The 20688-nt window shown below is 28.7% G+C and overlaps 1 protein-coding gene across 4 annotated transcripts in view; it reads right to left on the bottom strand.

The window, feature by feature from the left end:
• Positions 1-20688, bottom strand: part of Polr3E (RNA polymerase III subunit E) — a 47669-nt gene that overhangs the window by 12968 nt on the left and 14013 nt on the right. For all 4 annotated transcript variants that reach the window (XM_075374898.1, XM_075374897.1, XM_075374896.1 and 1 more), the window contains exons 5-8: positions 17422-17606; positions 9727-9937; positions 5499-5701; positions 1400-1569 (exon numbers count right to left, since the gene is read on the bottom strand). In XM_075374898.1, the coding sequence (XP_075231013.1) occupies positions 1400-1569; positions 5499-5701; positions 9727-9937; positions 17422-17606 (769 nt within the window). The remainder of the gene's footprint in view (positions 1-1399; positions 1570-5498; positions 5702-9726; positions 9938-17421; positions 17607-20688) is intronic.

The following is a 20688-nucleotide window of genomic DNA, read 5'->3' as shown; positions in this document are numbered from 1 at the left end:
AGTTTTAGGAATAGACAATAGTACTAATACATGACATCATGGCTTATATTAGAGAATAAAACAATGAACATTTTAATAAGTCCTCATAAGCAAAGTGGGTCTGCAAATATCATCCAGGAAGTCTGAAAAACCTTCCATGCAACCTTACAAATCTTCAAAAAAAAACTTAAAAAATGTGACTTGTGGAAAATTAACTGGTAAAATTGTTTACTTTGTTTAAAAAGTTATGTATTAGAAAGTGATACTTCTTGAAAAAAATTGTATGAAAAAGCACTATACTCATAATATTATTATTTTCCTACATGTTAATTTAAATAACAAACTATTTTATGCTCTCTGTAGTATAAAAGCAATTCAGTATTGTTTTAGCACATAAATGGGTTCAATCTCAAATTTTATAATAAAATAAATATATATATATTTTTTAAAGTAAATAAGTCATACTATCATTTTATATTATTCTGTAAGGGTCCACAAATCAGGTGCCCAGTTGTTAGGGATGCTGTATGGTTGGGGAGTTTGAAAACCATTTGATTACGAGTTACAATACATAAAGCAGGAAAAGATAAAAAAATGAAGAATCTATAAAATGATACCTCACCTGCAGTCTGACCAAAGCCAGTACGGTAGTTGACTGAACTCTCAGTGTATCCGTTCAGGGAAGAAGGGATTGTAGATAAGGGAAAGTTTAAACTTTTAACATGTTTAATTACTTTTATTGTTTATAAATATTTGACTTATTACATGAGGTGTGATAATTTATTTTAAATTAATATTATTTTTTGTTTCTTTTCTTCTAAAATAACTGTGGTTTAACAGAAAACTGAAATAATGAATGTAAAATTTTTTTATTGATAATGGATGATTAGAATAAAAAGAGTTCATTATTTAATTTTTCCTTTTTTCAGTTTTAATTGCGTTTTTTTAATTTTTCATTTTTTTGTGTTAACATTTTAAATTTATTTTATTTATTAGAACATTTTACTCTTCTGTAAAAAGCAATAATCCTTTAATAAAAATAAAAATCTGACAATCATAAAACCATAATTACTTAATTTAACCATAATTTAATAACATTAACAAAATTGGTATACTTAATGCAGCTCAGATTAAAGATTTACAGATCAAGCAACAATCCAAAGACATTATCTATGGTATGTATGTTTATTTTATAAATGAGGGATGTATGATTGTTTAGTGTATTTATAAAACTTTTAGATGCTTCTGGAATATAGATCTATAGACACAAATGTTTTTCAAAAATTATTGGTACAGAATATTCATAAAAATTTATTTTAAATTATTATACATCAAATACAACTACATAAATTAAATTTAAATAAAAACTATTTTTAAGTATTTCAAAGTAAATGTTTTAAATTAAATATCAATTACTTACTTTTCAATAAAGTCTTTGTCCTGAGGCAAGATAAAAGTCCATCCTTTGCTCGGTTGTGGTCTTGCTACTTGAACTAGAATTTCTTTTAATTCTTCTGGAGGTAATTTTAAAATAGTAGCTATTTGCCTTCTATCAATATATTTTCCATCTGCTTCTCCTAATAGGTACAACTAAAATAAAAAGCAAACATGAAACCTTTTCTACTGTAATGACAAAGCAGTAATATTAAACAATAATTCCTTTTATCAAATATTTGACTACTATAAACAAAAAAAATTATAAAAATCAAAAATAATAAAATAAGACTATTACAATCTACTTAAATTATTATTTTTTTTTATCTTTCAACATAAGCATTATCCTGCTATTAAATTAATCTATGTAACAACCAATTTATTCATTTATACTTCTTTTTTATTTTTTCACTTCTGTATATTTAATATCAGTGGTCTAAGGAAATTATTTCATTAACATGGATTCACCTAACAATTATACACATTTATATTTATCAAAATGTTACTCTCAAAATCTACCAAGTGTTGTGGAATCATCAGTCTGTAAGTAATGAAGTTTACAGTCCTATCAATTATTAGTTTTAAAATTAAATTTCACTTCAAATATACTTCTGTACTTAAAATCAGCCAGGTTTAACATTAACTGCAATTATGTAGTTTTGACAAGAAAGAAGAACGTGAAAAGCCTTCAACAAACTCATTAATCTGGATTAAATAGTCTAAATTTTTAGTTAATCTCAACCAGCCTGTAAAATCTCTAACAATAATTTTGAAGAAAATTTAATAGATTGGAATAAAAAAAAAACATTTTTTTAAAAGTTAATTACCTCTAATTCTAGTATTAAACAAACCGTGTTTTGAAGCACCTTAACATATTTTAAATATCAATAAGGCATTCTCTAAAAACAATTATTTAACTCCTCCATCATCTGCAACAACTTTACTTATTTAATTTATTATTTAGTATTATCTTTTTCTTTTATTAGTCGAAACAGTTTTGCTTCAATAACAAATGATGCCATTCTCTTTTCTTTAAAAACTAATTGTCTAATATTGCTTTCTCTTGCGACTACTGTTTAGAAATATCTTAACAAAACACAATTCAGAATTTGCTTTTTCATATTTTTACTACAATGAAAATTTCAATACATATTAACCCAATTTAAATACCTTGGAGAAATAATAACAAACAACCTAAACAAAACAACCTCAATCCAAACAAGAACAAAGAAACTAGCTAAAGTACAAAAAATAACCTGATACACCTACAGTAAAAAATGTGTACCCATATATGGAAAAATAAAACACTACAACGCAATTATAAAACTGCAAGGCAGATATACAGCAGAAACACTCTTCCACCAGAAAAAACAATCAAAGACTGACAGAATCCAGAAAACTGAAAGAACCTGCATTAACAAAAATTACCAGAACAACAGGCAATGTTCAATCGTGCCCAACAAAGTTGTGCGAAAGAGTTAGAACCCATCACTTATACCACGCATAAGAGGAGACTAAGATTATTAGGAAACATCATGAAGATGCATGATTTGAGACTTCTGATACAGTATAATCTCAACTCGAAAAACTGACCAAGACAGGACGCAGTTGGATCAGAGAAATAAGGGAGAATCTGAAGAAAATTGGTCTTACACCACAGACAAGATACAATTAAACAAAAAAATCAAGGACAATAACATTTGCTTCACACTTAAAGAAAGGAACTCACAACACAAACATTTTTAACACCAGGAGGGACATAGAGATCAGAACATATGAGAAAGTACTGGGAGGGCCGCAAGGCCCAAACAGTCCCTTAAAAAAGACTTGGATAATGGATTAAGTGATCCTTGTGGTCATAAAAGATGAAAAAAATAATAAAGAATGAGAATTTTGTTTATACACTTCCATTAACCATCCTTTATACATCTTTTTTTTAAATATTTTACAATTTTCTAAACTAAGTTTGCAGTACACACATTTTTCTAATAATTATTCAGCAAGTAGAATCAGTTTTTTGTTCAGTATAAATGTCAATCCTTTTAATGTAATCTATCTGCCAAACTTCTTTATTTTAAATCCAAGTGGTTTAAATGGATTTAAACATTTAAAATAGCAGTTTAAATGTTAAGCCATTAGTACTAGAAATTGTTTTTTTCTTCAACAAAACCCCTTTTATTTAATTTATATTTTTCCAAATACCTCCTTTTTTAACAAAAAGAAGTTTATATAATGTAGGTAATCATTTGTTAGAATGCAAATATAGTATCACTGATTACAAAAATAATTTACAGATTTTGGAAGTTTGTAAGAATGATTAAAAAAATGGATATATGAGAAATATTACATTCACAAATATAAAAAAAGAATATAAATTGTTAAACAACAAAATCACATTCGAAGAAGATGATTTAATTAAAACCATAATAAAATACAATCTAACAGTTTGCAATAATGACATTAGAACAAAGGAAAAACATTTTATATGTTACATCATTCCAGTGCTGGACAGCAGAATTTGTATATTCGTCAATAATAATAACAAAATTTATAAAGCAATAATATATTCAATGAATTCAAAATTCATAAATTAAATAAAACAGTTTATTTTAATGTAAATATAGAATTAAATACCAACTGAAGATGCGGGATCCTGTGAAAATTCATCCTTGGAGTTAATATGTTAAGTTTAACTTTTATCTATAACTTAATTTTGGTGGTTTAAATTTCATTTAATATTAAATATATATAGACAGATCTATAAATATATTTTAATACCATTATATGATAGGTTGAAATCCCTCTGATGGATGGAATGCTTCAATAAAGTAAAATATTTCAATTAAAAACTGCTTAAGCCTTTTTAAGATTATTCTATAACCCACAAGTATCACTATCATACAATTTTCCCATTAACTTTGACCCTACGTAAGAGTTACATTTAAAAAATTATGTTCTATGGTCTTCCATGACATTATTCTATTTCTAGTGTTTACACCTCTTTTACTTACAACTTATTATTTTCTTCATTAATAAAAAATTATGTAATTGTCATTAACTGTTGTTCTTTAAATGATTTCCAAAACATTTTATATTTTCTTGTACTAATCATACTTCTAAGGTATTTCTTCTGTGGTTTAAAGTTTGTAAAGATCCTCAATACCATATTGAATTACACAAAAGATTACAGCAGCAATTTAGTTCGGGAACTTTTCAGACGCGCGCGTGTGTGTATATATATATATATATATATATATAACTTTTTTTTTGTTAGTGTATGTATTACTGTTTATTTATTAATGTAAGCATATATGGTTGATATCTAGAAACCAAAAGAATAAATGTTACACCTGTACAAAAAAAAACTTTGCACACAATTCCATATTATTAAAATGGAGAAAGTTTGACAAACATTACAGTTGAACTAGAGGTGACAAAACAAAACTGTCCAAGACTAGAAAGAAAAACGGGTTAAACACACAAACAAAATTTTTTTGTAAAAATGGTAGCTGGGTCAATTCATTTGAAGTGACTCATGAGTGGATGCTTGACCAATTAAAAAAAAACTGAAACTTACCCATTTGTTTCCTACATGTCTCAGGACCTTTACATTATTATATTTTTTTATTATTTTCTATTTAAGCAGTAACCTGTAACAACCATTTGTGTTACGGTGAGCACAACTATTTTTGTGATTGTAAGGGTTTATTGAAAAAAAATCGTAATTAAAAAACTATTGGTTCTGGAAGGATGAAACAAAAAGCAATTTATTCATATTTTCTCAAGGTAAATAATTGGTCCAGTGGTTAATTTACCTATCTCTCTTCTTTCTTTGAGAAAATTATCAATAAAGTTGAACATGAAAAACTTAAAAGCTTAAATGTGGTATTCAAGTCTGGTTTTTCAGATCACCTAAAATACTGATTAACTACTGATCAAGCAAATGTACCAAAAATAAAAAATTGCCATTTTTTTTTAAATCTGAAAGTGTTTTTAATACATTGCACATTTTCTTTTTAAAAATTTTATAAAACTACATTAAAAAAAATACATAACATTAGGAATGTGAAAAAATAAAAACTTACAACATAATCCCTAGCGCGAGCCATAATTTCTCCAGGAACTCCATTATTAGTACTAAAAGATTCTTTAGGATATAAAAAATCTGATCGAATAACCCAATTTCCTAAAACAAGGACTGCAGCCTGTTGCACATTACGTAACAATTTGACTAAATCACCACAACCGACAAGCAATGATGACAACTGACCAAATGTCATTACTTTCACTAAAACAAAGTAAAAAAATACATCAAAATAAGGAAACAAAGTCAATCTACTCATAAATAAATAAAGTAATAACTTTCTAATGTTATTAAAATGAAAATAATAAATACACTAAAATAAATATCAAAAGTAAACTAGAACATTACAATTAACAATAAAAAAAGAACACTGGGTTGAGAAAACCCCACATGCAGCTAATTTTACTAAATTACATCAACATATAATTAATTTGGTGATAATGAAATGTAGATTGGGGTTTAAAAACCTGAAGAAAAGGTGTCAGATGAATCGGTGGAATTTAGAGAAGCTTGAGGAAGAGGAGGTAAAGAAGATTTTTGAGGAGGACATCGCAAGAGGTCTGAGTAAAGAAGATAAGGTAGAAAATGTAGAAGAAGAATGGGAGAATGTTAAAAAGGAAATTTTTAAATCAGCAGAAGCAAACTTAGGCGGAATAAAGAGAACCGGTAGAAAACCTTGGGTTTCAGACGATATATTGCAGCTGATGGATGAACGTAGAAAATATAAGAATGCTAGTGATGAAGAAAGTAAAAGGAACTATCGGAAATTAAGAAATGCTATAAACAGGAAGTGCAAACTGGTGAAAGAAGAGTGGATTAAAGAAAAGTGTTCAGAAGTGGAAAGAGAAATGAACATTGGTAAAATAGACGGAGCATACAGGAAAGTTAAGGAAAATTTTGGGGTACATAAATTAAAATCTAATAATGTGTTAAACAAAGATGGTACACCAATATATAATACGAAAGGTAAAGTCGATAGATGGGTGGAATATATTGAAGAGTTATACGGAGGAAATGAATTAGAAAATGGTGTTATAGAGGAAGAAGAGGAAGTTGAGGAGGATGAAATGGGAGAAACAATACTGAGATCTGAATTTAAGAGAGCATTAAAAGATTTAAATGGCAGAAAGGCTCCTGGAATAGACGGAATACCTGTAGAATTACTGCGCAGTGCAGGTAAGGAAGCGATTGATAGGTTATACAAACTGGTGTGTAATATTTATGAAAATGGGGAATTTCCATCAGACTTCAAAAAAAGTGTTATAGTTATGATACCAAAGAAAGCAGGGGCAGATAAATGTGAAGAATACAGAACAATTAGTTTAACTAGTCATGCATCAAAAATCTTAACTAGAATTTTATACAGAAGAATTGAGAGGAGAGTGGAAGAAGTGTTAGGAGAAGACCAATTTGGTTTCAGGAAAAGTATAGGGACAAGGGAAGCAATTTTAGGCCTCAGATTAATAGTAGAAGGAAGATTAAAGAAAAACAAACCAACATACTTGGCGTTTATAGACCTAGAAAAGGCTTTCGATAACGTAGACTGGAATAAAATGTTCAGCATTTTAAAAAAATTAGGGTTCAAATACAGAGATAGAAGAACAATTGCTAACATGTACAGGAACCAAACAGCAACAATAACAATTGAAGAACATAAGAAAGAAGCCCTAATAAGAAAGGGAGTCCGACAAGGATGTTCCCTATCTCCGTTACTTTTTAATCTTTACATGGAACTAGCAGTTAATGATGTTAAAGAACAATTTAGATTCGGAGTAACAGTACAAGGTGAAAAGATAAAGATGCTACGATTTGCTGATGATATAGTAATTCTAGCCGAGAGTAAAAAGGATTTAGAAGAAACAATGAACGGCATAGATGAAGTCCTACGCAAGAACTATCGCATGAAAATAAACAAGAACAAAACAAAAGTAATGAAATGTAGTAGAAATAACAAAGATGGACCGCTGAATGTGAAAATAGGAGGAGAAAAGATTATGGAGGTAGAAGAATTTTGTTATTTGGGAAGTAAAATTACTAAAGATGGACGAAGCAGGAGCGATATAAAATGCCGAATAGCACAAGCTAAACGAGCCTTCAGTAAGAAATATAATTTGTTTACATCAAAAATTAATTTAAATGTCAGGAAAAGATTTTTGAAAGTGTATGTTTGGAGTGTCGCTTTATATGGAAGTGAAACTTGGACAATCGGAGTATCTGAGAAGAAAAGATTAGAAGCTTTTGAAATTTGGTGCTATAGGAGAATGTTAAAAATCAGATGGGTGGATAAAGTGACAAATGAAGAGGTATTGCGGCAAATAGACGAAGAAAGAAGCATTTGGAAAAATATAGTTAAAAGAAGAGACAGACTTATAGGCCACATACTAAGGCATCCAGGAATAGTCGCTTTAATATTGGAAGGACAGGTAGAAGGGAAAAATTGTGTAGGCAGGCCACGTTTGGAGTATGTAAAACAAATTGTTGGGGATGTAGGATGTAGAGGGTATACTGAAATGAAACGACTAGCACTAGATAGGGAATCTTGGAGAGCTGCATCAAACCAGTCAAATGACTGAAGACAAAAAAAAAAAATATAATTAATAATGATAGGGTAAACAGAATGTTATGAAAAAAGTAAGAGACCAACAATTGCTGTAGACAAAAAGTAGTGTAAGGATTTAATGTTTTTTGAGATTTCATTTTTTTTGGATTGGTATTTACTCATTAATGTAAATCAATCTGAAACCTTATTTTGAAATAAAAAATATTTAATATTTAATTTTGTAAAATCAATATTCAACATACTTTTTTAATTTTTAAACACAAATCATATTTTAAATATTAACCTCTCCTTTTCTTAACCACTTTTTACGAAAAACAGCCGCTGTACTTTTGGAATAAAATTTAATGAAAAATTGTTAACACATATATTATTCAGTTATATAGTTTATACAGTATATAGTTATATAGTTATACAGTATAGCTATATGGTGTGGAAAGTATGCAAATCATGTCAAATCTTTCATGCCAGGGGTTTTTTTTACATGTTGATGTTTCATATGCCCTTTTAACAAAAAAAATTTCACCATTTAAAAATTCTGGAAGAATGTATACATCCATGCTGGCCTGTTTTCTGCTTGATATTTCCAGACTGGACAGACCAATCTGGATGTAACTTGTCACAATGATTTTGGTAAATGGAACACTATCTAAGTTGATCAAGACTAGGAGATATGGTGGTAACCTTACGGGTCCTGTATTTCAAGATTTTACATAAAGTATAGGTAAATTTTTTGAAAAAAATTCAATGCCCTACATAACTAAGATACTTTCTGATGGAATTTGATCTTATTCAAACCTCTATAAAGGGATGGGGAAAAACCCCTTTTTTTCTTTTTTGTAGTTTCAAGTGGTCTTGTACTAAATATATGATGATCCATTATATTAATTATGTGTTTGGGAAATTTCATTCATATACCTATTTTATTCACAAATAAATGACATCTTCAAACTGCACTAACTAATTTTTATGAATTTTACACAATGAATTCTGAATACGGCTAATTGTTTTGGTAATAATTAATATTGAGGCAGGTGAGATACATCATCACAGGTCTCTTATCTCAACATTTTATTAATAGTAGAATAATTGTTTTACTTATTTCATTATCTCTTACAAGGATAATACACTTTTGATTGAAATTTTACATTTTTCACAATCAAAAAGGTAGCCACCATAAATGGAAGAAAAGCACAAGTCATCAAAATGACCAACTCAACAACTTGTTTTGACCAAGTGCTTATATAAATATGGTCTCTTGTTATACAACCTCACTTACTGCTGCCTCCTTTTGTTCAACTGAACCTACTTCTTCAATTTTTGATTCCAATATTTCATTAAAAAATTCATTTTGATCAGCATTATCCATTTTTGACAGTGATAACAAGTTTCTTGGTTTTGCCCGGAAAATTATACAATTTTTGATTTTTTAGCTGATGTGATAATTTTCTGAAAACCAACTGAGCACTTACTTTTCATAGTATTGCCTTATTTTAAGAATATTATTTGGTCTGATAGATCAAAGTAAATAAAAATTATCAAAATTTTTAATAAAAGTAATCAAAAATGCTGTAAAAAAAATAAAAGTTTTAACTAGTGAAAACTAAAATAAAGTATATAAAGGTGTTATAATTTAATAAACACATTAATTTACATATAAAAAAATACATGCCATCTCTTAATATAAGACGAACTTGTTCACTAAGAGGCAATGCCTTAATAGCAGTTAATGATAAAACATTTGAAGGTAATGAAGGAATTATCCAAGACTCTTCTTGTAGTGATGGTAATAGATTTTGAATATACTGTTGCGGTTTCAAACAAAGTGAACTTGTTTCATCTTCACCTCTTTCTTTACTCAGTTGTAATTTTTGGCGTTCCATCTGTAAAGAAAACATTTTGTTATATAAATGAAAGTGGTATTAAAAACATTAGACGTGCTTACTGTTACTATTTGTTGAGTATCTGCAGTATATTGGAAATTTTCACAGCGTAATTAATCTCGTAAAATTGTTTATAGTAATTAAAAGTAAAAGGTAAAATGTACTCACATTATACATATATTTAATATACACACAAATACCTAACATAATTACTACAAATAGAAACTGTTACCAGAGAACATCAAACATTCACTTATATTACTCTGTTCAAACTTTCAAACACAAATTATTAAAATGTTTTAAAAATGCTAAAAGCATGTCTTTTAATAGGTTTCTGCAAACTTTATATATATAGTCCTCATATATATAGTCAGTCATACGTGTGATATGAACGCTATATGTTGATTATATTCTCATCATTTATAACCTGGTAATAAACAATTAATATCTATTAATAATAAACAAATTTAATTCTTATACTTAAAATACATAATAGTAAAATGTTAAACTATTTACATGTCAATATCGAAATAAACAACAAAAAACATAAACCAAATTTAAACATCAGTAAATAGAAAACTACATATAATATAACAATTCATAAAAAATCAAATCACCCCTGGTCTCATAAAATTAACACACAAATTTAATTAATAGAGCAATTACATACATACATAATAACAAAGAAAAGTTAAATAATGAAATAAACATAAAACATATAGTGGTTGAAAATGGATATGATACTATTTTAATTAATAATATTTATAAAAAAAAAAAAAACACTATTAGAACACAATAACGAAATAACTACCAACAATCAAAATATAATAAAGACACAAAAGAGTGAAAAAATGTACATAAAGTATCTAAGCACTAAAAATATTATTGAAGACATTACCAAAATTTACAATAAAGACATTTAAACCAGCATACAAACCTAATAACCACAAAATCAAATATTTAAAAAACAGAACTAATAATAAAAATAATAAACTAAAAAATCTGTGAAATTTATAAAATTAAATGTAATGACTGTAATGGAATTTATATAGGAAAAACAAATAGATCATTTAAAAGCAGATTTCTTAAAACATTACAGAAATTAAAAAAATAATACGTTAGGGTTCACCTAATATGGCATACCATCTAATAAACAATTAGCATTCTATTTCTGATATTAACACAAATTTAGAACTATTAAAAATTATTAAAAATGACATAAAATTAAATATTGCATAAATAAAAACAAACAAATTTTAATTTGATAACCATCAAAAAGTGTTCAAGGGAGATGGTCTTACAAAAACTACGATAGCAGCACTCGTGTAAATTAATACACAATTTTCATTATTTTAGCATTTTCATTTTTAAATCTTTATTATGCAATAACAGAATTACTTCAATCATGACTGAGGATGTGGGATACTGCAAAAATATTATCATGAAACATTAAGATATGTCTTATCTTATATCAATATTCTGTACTAGGTGGTTTATTTAATAGAATTTAAATATAATTTAACAATACAGAAGAATAATATGAATCTGAAGATTAATTTCAGTAAAATAATCTATATAAATAAAAATGTAAATGTTCGTTTGTTCAAAATCTTAAATCTCTGAAAGTTCACCAGCTGCTTTTAAATTTTGACACAACATTGCATTCAAATACACACCTGTTTTTATATACCTACTATTATTTATATACTAAGATGTCACACCTGTGACAGGTAAAATCATGCTTTTTTTTAAAAGAGTGCTATCTGTTGGACATAAAAGCAACACATGCTATACTAAATATTTTACGATTCCATTTCAATGTTTCCAATACATGTGTCTGCTACAGACTAAAAAACTACTGCACCGATTTACACAAGGGGAAGAAGGGAAAAATCAAAAAAGAGAAAGAGGAAAAATTTTTAAAAAGAAAAATCAAAAAAGGGAAAAGGGGAAAATGGAAAAGGGGGAAACAGAAAAGGAAATAGATAAAAAAGAAAAGGAAGAGGGGAAAATAGTAAGGAGACAGGGAAATAAGAGAAAGAGAAACAGGGGAAGGAAAGGGAGAGGTTGTACATATAAAGGGAAAAGGAAGAGGAAACAGGGAAAGGGATATGGTAAAAATTAAAATGATGAAGGGGAAGTGAAATGGGGAAAGGGAAAATGTTAAATTTTATGAAGTTCTATATTATTCATTTTGTTAATGTTTTATCAAACTTTCAATTGTGTTCATTTAATCTATATATATATACACTTAAATTCATTTGTGTTCATTTAATCTATATATATACACTTAAATTTAGTATGTATCTATGCTTAATATATGTATCTGTGTTTTAGAAATATTTCATTTTTATTTATTATTCAAGATAAGAAAAACAGTAATTGAACTTTTCATTATCAGTTATTGTCAACAAACAAATGCCTAACTTTTAAGAAACATACCATACTGTTAATACTGTTCTAACTGTAAAATATGTATACAAAAATTAACATCAAAATGTAGCAATTATATGTTTTTAAAGAAACTGCAATGGAATTTCTACAATAAGAGAACACACTACCAAGATACACTACAACTGCTTTCAGCATCACTAACTTCTTATATAATTATATATATGCACGGTTTCAAGTTCACTAAATGCCAAATGGTTATTTATGGAATGCCTGTTCACTAGTCAAAACTAGATATGTGGCATCCCAACCAATCCAATTAGTGTTCTGCATAAACTTCTATTCACCTTCAAATTAATTAAGCCATTTTTAAAATACAGGCTTCATAAAAATACACCTTAAAAATAAATCACACTCAAATTATACTAAATTCAATAACAATTCAAAACCACTTTTCAGAGAGAGATTATTATTTTATCTACACCATTACGTGTATTTTTTTTAATGAATAGAAGTAGTGTGTAAATAAACTACTCTTTGATTATTTCACTACATTAATTTGTAAAACTGAATCCCAGATCTCAACACTGTCAGTGTTGTTGGATAATTTTTAATGCTGTTGGCAAGGACCATACTACCACCAGTTCAATTCTGCTTTTCTCAACTGCATTGAATTTAACTCTCACAACCATACAATTCTACAGTGTTGTGATAAACTTGCAAAGTGCAGTATCCCTTCCTTTCTTATTCTTAAAAGAATTTAATTGTTCCATACATCAGACTTAAATTCTATGACAAATAAGTAGTACCATAAATAGTAACATATAAAACGTTACAATCAAAGATAACCTTTAAAACATAGTCATTTGGCTTACACATTTTCTGTTTAATTCCGGATTTACAAAGTATTGACCAAGCGCCCTAAAATGCCACAGCCTTTGTCTTTACAGAGTATACAGTCAATTCCAGATAATTGGTCCACTGGTTAATTGGGGCAGCCAGTTTTTTTTGGGACAGTTCTTTAAGGAACAAAAACAAAATAAGATTTTACACTTATAAATATAGCAGTGCAAGGCACTTTCCCCTCTACTTAGGCTGAAGCCATTTATCGGAGTGGTGGCCACTGATTGCTCAGTTTTCAGTCTAATATTGTAGAGTTCAATTCAAAGTATAAATGAAAGTTAAGAACATTAGCTGCAGTACTATAACTGTACATGCATAATGTGCAGTGCCACACTTTTTTGTTTTATTTTGTGTAATTTTTTCATACTGTACTATAAAAATTTTAAAATACAATCTTTCATTGTTCGTTAATCGAAAAGTGCAAATTGTTTTGTTTCTTATATAAATTTTTTTATAAGCATCATTATAAGCATCATTTTTTATTGCATGCATTAATGATTTTGTAACCAATTCATGGCTGTCTCACTGTTAGCTAAGAACATCTGAAATAGTCAAAACATATAAATAGCCTAATCATTGGACTTGGTCTTGCTTCCTTCCAATAAATTGTTGGTTTCTTAAATGTGTATATGAGTCATCCGTCTAGTCATCACTTCTACCAACAACACAAACATTTTAATTCAACAATAAATATAAAGAAACGTATTCTGTGTAGTACACAAAATACTAAGCACAGTCATTATTGTTAAACCATCATGTGCATTTTTGTAAAAATTATTATGAGAGTAAGGTTTTACACATTCATTTTTATTTTATATTGTTTATTATTTTTGTTTTTCTTTATCGATTTAAATTTTGCATATCTGTATAATACGGGATGTGTTTCAGTGTTTTTATAATTAGCAGTTTTACATTTAGTTTTATAATTGTAGTTATGAAAATTCAAAAGAAAATTGGTGGTCGTTAACTTTTACGCAGTCAGACTCATGAAGTCATTTTCAATGTCTATTCTTTTATGAAAAAAGAAGCCTCGGAAAATCCACAGTCAATAATGAAAGTTCAAAAAAAGGTTGCTGATGGAGCAGGGGTTTCTTGCCATAGTGATCAGTGATTGAGAAAAGTAAAAAAAAATAAAGCATCAGGTAGTGGATTTTCTACTCCAAACAAAAAACATACACAAAATGAAACAAAATAAAATTGATAACTTTGACAAATGTGTTATTATTATTAGATGAACTATAAATGAATTTCATGTTTCACAAGGTCAACGATCTACTATAAAAAGTTTATTAACAGTGGTAAAGAACAAAATAGACTTTAATAGTGAAAAATGGGCCTTGCAGGAGGTTATTAGACAATTACGGTTCAGATGGAAAAAGACGCATAATAATAGAAAATTTTTGATAGAGAAAAATGATATTTGGGAGAAATGAATGCTATATCTACAAGCGTTTGAAAAATACAGAGCTGAAGACGGCCAATCATTTATATGGACGATATGTATGTGCATTCAACACACACAGGGCCATATTATTGGACAAACAATTCCGATGAGACATCCAGGTTATTTGCTCCGATTTCTAAAGGTCAAAGAGCAATTACTGTTCAAGCTGGTGGGGAAGGTTTTGTAAAAGACCCGTTATAGATTTTCAAATCTGGACAAAAGTCTGGCAATTCCCATGATAGTATGTATATGTGATAGTAATTACACAAGTAATGAAAAAAATATATCGTTCAATGAAAAACTGTTAAAACTCGAGCTATATAAATTAATTTCAACAAATCAACTAAAAAACAACTAGACTCAAACTAAATTAATTAACAAATCAAGATTCAAAATGTATAAAATAGATGCTTTACTTGCTGAAAAGGGTCACAGTGTATTACAGCTTCAACCGTATCATCTGGATCTCAATCTAATTGTGATGATATGGGCTGATATAAAGAATTATGTTTTGTAATAAGAATGTGACTTTCAAATTGGATGACTGTTTAAAATTAGTGCAAGATAAAATAAGTGCAATTAATAAAGATGACTGAATGCAAACATACATAATCAAATGTTAATCATAATAACAAACATAATTATCATAACAAAGGAGTTTGTCGTAGCACATGACATCACCCGTGATGTGATATTTGTTTAACACATCCATTCTAAATGATTGTTTCTACAAATTTCATTCAATCATACCTGCTGAAAGCACTAGCCCCTTTGTAATTTATGGTTAATTGTCACTTGTTTTTCATATCGTGTACACTGAATGTTCGTATTTCCATTCTTCTCTTAAGTTTTTTATTTCACGAATATGAATAACTTAATTTTACCAAAGAAGTGTGTACTGTAAAACTTTTTTTTTTACTGTCCAGTTGTTTTGTTATCTGCAGTAATATTTTATGATTTTTTTATTTCCAGTTGTTTCACACATTTTGTTGACATTTTTATGCATAAGCTTGTATCAATGTCTAAACTGTATCAATTTTTGTTGTTAATGTACCTGCTAACAGTTAATTAGAATTGGGAGTTAAAATGCCGCATAACAACTGACTTTGGGTGAACAAATAATGCTTCTTGACACAGTAAAAACATATCCACCTAACTTAAGCCAGCGTAAACCATCAGAACTAACCGGTGAACCGAAAAGTATAGCTCCATATCGTGCTCCAAGAAGATAAATATGCCAAGAATGGGTTTTAAAAATCACAGAACATCTCAAAAAAGAAAACTTTATGGAAAGGACCCACTTGATGAGGAAGTGCTGAATGAATGGTTTGCCACTGTAACTTTGCAAGGTGTTAGTGTCAGTGGTCCAATGTTCAAAGACAAGGCTAAAAAGTTTAATCTTAACGAATTAAAAGCAGCAGAACGCTGGTTATCTCTGAAATTGAGAAATCAGATAAAATACAAGAGGCCTCATGGTGAAAAATTGAGTGCCGATACAGAAAATGCTGCTTCATGGATATATATCAAATTCCCTGAAATTCTCTGGAATTTTTCTTCCACTGACATTTACATCACTGATGAAACAGGACTGTATTATTGTGCTACACTGGAAGGGTCCTTATGCTGCAAATATGAAGTGTTGTCTGGATCCAAAAAATCCATATACCGTGTTTTGTTGTGCTAATATGTCGGGAAGTGACAAACGAAAACTCGTCATAATTGGGAAGGCTGCCAAAGCCTCATTTTTTTAAGTGGCATAGAATCAACAGTTTGCTGGTACATTACGTTTCTAATGCTTGGATGATTGCAATCTTTTCAGAATGGCTTAGGTAACTGGGATGTCAAGTTGTAGAAAAAATTAAGAAAAATCATACTATCAGACTGACAATTTTGCTGCTCAACCGCGACAAATTGTTTAAAAAAAATTACTACTGAATTTTTACCGCCCAATACAACCCTCATCCAACCATTGGACACGGGAATTATAAAAAGCATGAGTCTATTTACTGATGTAAGTTGGTGAACCACATCTTCTACAAGCAGAAGAAAATTTACTGAATTCAGGCTCCACAGCTAGAGAAGTAAGTGCAAGAATCAACTTATTGCATGTAATTCAATACATAGAAACAGCTAGGGGGGAGAAGTAAGTAAAACGACAATAAAAAATGTTTTTGACCATTGTGGTTTTTGTAACCCAGAAGAAGAGCCACAAAATATGCAGTAAAATGATGGTAACACCTCACTACAGTAAGTTGAAAATTTTCAAGGATTCATGCAGATTGATGAAAATTTTTAATGAATACAAAATGAAGAATGTAACATCGCTATAGTAGAAAAACTCCAGTCCATATGTAGTACAATGGATGAAGCCAGTATAACGATGAAGATAAGCCAGAAATACAAGTTATGATTAAAGACGTAAAAAAATTTATTTTCGAACTTCAACAGTTTTTTATGCAGGAAGGAAGTGAAGGCAGTAACCCTCAATTGTAGTAGAACATCTTACAAATTTCACTGACCGTACGTCATTAAAATGAAAACGGCAGTGCAGTAGGATGAATTCTTTCAAAGCAAATAATCAGGTGAGACTTTTATGTTTTTATGCATGGCTATCGATTCTATTTAAACTTTAACACAAAAAATGTTTAATTTTATTTTGAGATCTGAAGGGAATATAAAATAACAACCGGTTAATATAAAATATAAATCTAATGAACAACTGTAAACAACTATATATAAATGTTACCTCAGACTCTCTTGATGTTGATGGATAATAATTAGTATCATACCATGGCTCCTCAGCACTCTTCATACTTAAATAATTAAAAGAACGCTCTCGAGCACGTTTCATTCTTTCACTTTCTTGTCGAGCAAATTTAACAGTTATTTGTTTATCTTTATCTTCTTCCTCTTCAATAGCAGAAAAGTCCACTATAAAAATAACAAATGAGTTCAGCCATAGTGAATAAAAAAAACCATAGTGCAAAAAAGTCACTAATGTTATATACTAATATAAAGAGAGCATCTACAATTTGAAAAAAAGGGAAACAGTGCCAGATTAACATACCTCGCTGTTATCTATTTATAACAGAGAAAAAAGTTTTAATTAGTTATCCGACTGATTTGATGCACTTCTTTCCTTCCTATTTAACTCCCATCTTTTAGTGTCAACATACAACCTATTACTGTTAATCATCAATTAGAAAATACCTTACTTTTTCTTTTCCAATAGCTTTTACCCTCTACAAAATTAAAATCGCTAACCTTGGTTGTATGGCCCACCTACCAAATTCTGCTACAAATTTCTCTTATCCAATTTTTTTAGAGCTTTTCATTTTGTGCTCAATCGAAACACCAAATTTTCAGATTCTCCTATACACTACACTTCTACTTTTTACAGTTTTATCTTGCTTTCCTTCTTCACTATTTCATAGCCAGCTGATTTTTTCCTGGACTTGTGTCAGTCTTCTTTTATATCTTTATCAATTTTTATAATTTTAAATAGCATAATTCTTTGAACTGTATATTTCATTCACCTACCTATATATTTAATTCCTCATTTACCTTCTTTAAATCACACCTTAATGTCATTACATTCTTCATTGAATTTCTCCCCTACTCTCTCCAATAATCAAACCAACTATTCTGATATATTTCCTTCAATTCCTTTATTCATAGTAGTGTAAATTAAAAATGAATATTACAAGCTACACCCTTGTCTTACACCTTCCTGAAGTTTTTCTAGTTCACTTCTCTTTATACTAACAGATTCTTGTACAAATTTCAACTAATTTTACTTTCTCTACATTTTAATCCAATTTTTATTTATATATTAATCAGCTCTTCCATTCTACATTATGCAATGCTTTTTGAAGATCTACAAAATCATTCTCTTCCATACTACATTACAAAATACTTTTTGAAGATCTAAAAATGCCATGTAGATATAGGTATATTTTCTTAAATGAAGTTATTCTGTGGGCTGAAATTTCTTTTAATATTTTCACACTTTTCTAATGCCAAATTGATTTTTATAGTATAGTACACTATCCAGCTCTTATCCTATTCTTTCATAAATTATTCTAGTTGAATTTAGAAGAAAGAGATGTCAGAATGCTGTAATTCTCATAGGTACTTTCTCCTGCTTTCTTTTGTTCAGTAAAAATAATGCCTTTAACGAAATGTGATGAGACTTTCCCTATCTAATCGATTACACACAAAAATGTGTAAAGCCTGTTGCTATACACAAGATAATGCTTTGGTCAAACAACAGATTAATTCAGATAGTAAATCATCAGTTCCTATAGCCTTCATTTTGTTTAAATCTTTCAGAGCTTGCCAAATTCAAATCACAGTATACCATCTCTGCTGATCTCTTTTCCCTACACTAGTACTTCAATAATACAATTCTTCCTTTTTGTAGTCCTTTTACATATCCTAGATAACACTATTTCTTTTCTCTCCCTACCAGTAGTTTTCCATCATCCAGACCTCTTGATATTATAACATTTTTTCTTTATTTCTGTAATTCTTATATATGCCCTATCTATATACCCTATAATACTTTTCTTCCACATCACATCTTCCCTTCAGCCAATTCTCCTTTGCTGCTGCTTCATTCCTAGAGGGTGAAAGTATATTAAAGTAAGACCCTTCACGGTATGTCATTTTCCTTCATATTTTCATAATCTAAAACCAAAAAGACTCATAAAATTCTGTTTATGAGCTGTATAGATATGTGCTGGCATGTATTTCATTCCACATCTCCAGAAAGGCTTAAAAATCATGAAATTTGCTGCATTGGTTTTTCTATAGGGAGATTGGTTCTATTAAACTTTTAAATAATGGGGATGAGGAAGGATGTTGAATAATGTCATATGACTAAAATACAGTAAAATTTATATTGTAAGAGTTAGTAGTTTTTGTAATTATAATTGTACGAAATTTTAAAAACAATCCTCCATCTCTCAAAATTAAATTTCACTGACAAATCCTAAAAATCAGACTTTAATAAATTTGTCCTATTTTTTATTGTTTTAACATATTATACCAAAACCTTTTTATTATTTTTCTCTAAATGAGTCACTATCAGGGTCCTGAAATGATTTTCAACTCTTGATAAGGGATAAATCTAGTTCTGGGAAAGTTGAAATGTCCTTCTGTGAGTTCAAAATTTGAAATCAAATATCTTAGCAGGAGATGGAAAAGCAACAATTTTTTTTCTGGTAATACCCCACTAAATTTAACTTAAAAACAGAAATCATGGTGTTATTCATTCATTTTCCCTCTCTTGAAAAAAATCCTAAACATCAGCAATTTACAAAAATTTAATTTAATGTAAATAATTTTTATATAATGAATTTTAATAAACTATAATCCACTAAAAAGTCAATCAACAGTTGAGATATGCACATTTCAAATATTTTTAATCAGAGAAATACTTTTACGAATTAAAGTACTGGCTTTTACTAGAATAACCCTGTTTTGAACTTTTTAAAATTACATTATTCATTACAAGAATATTTCAGCTTGGATTCACTACAATTTTGTTGTACTGATTATTTATTTATAAATGTAAATCATAAATAGATGAAAACATTTTAAATATAAAGTCATATAACACATTATAATAATATTTTGGTTAATAGTTATAAAGGCCTAATATTTACAATTTTATTTACATATATGGAAGTAATAAATAACACTGATAAACACAGCTTTTGTTTCCTAACATGTGATACATGACTTTAATCTGTTTTTTAATGCTGAAAACAAATATGAACTCAGAATCTTTCTATCGCCCACCATTTTGAAAAATTTTTTAATTTCATTTAAAGGATTTTTTCATTTTCAACATAGTTAGCATTTTAAGCTACTATATTGTATTTTGTTAGCTATAAATAAACAATACTAGGCAAAGAATTAAATCATATCATAGTCACATATTATGACATCATATCTAATACTGAAGAGTGAGCCTTCATGGCTTTCTTCTTCTAAACTTTCTCAGTAC

This window comes from Lycorma delicatula, chromosome 9, assembly GCF_047948215.1.
Source record: "Lycorma delicatula isolate Av1 chromosome 9, ASM4794821v1, whole genome shotgun sequence".
Lineage (NCBI taxonomy): Eukaryota > Metazoa > Arthropoda > Insecta > Hemiptera > Fulgoridae > Lycorma > Lycorma delicatula.
Note: the sequence above shows the minus strand (reverse complement) of the source record. Positions and strands in the feature narration are given on the sequence as shown.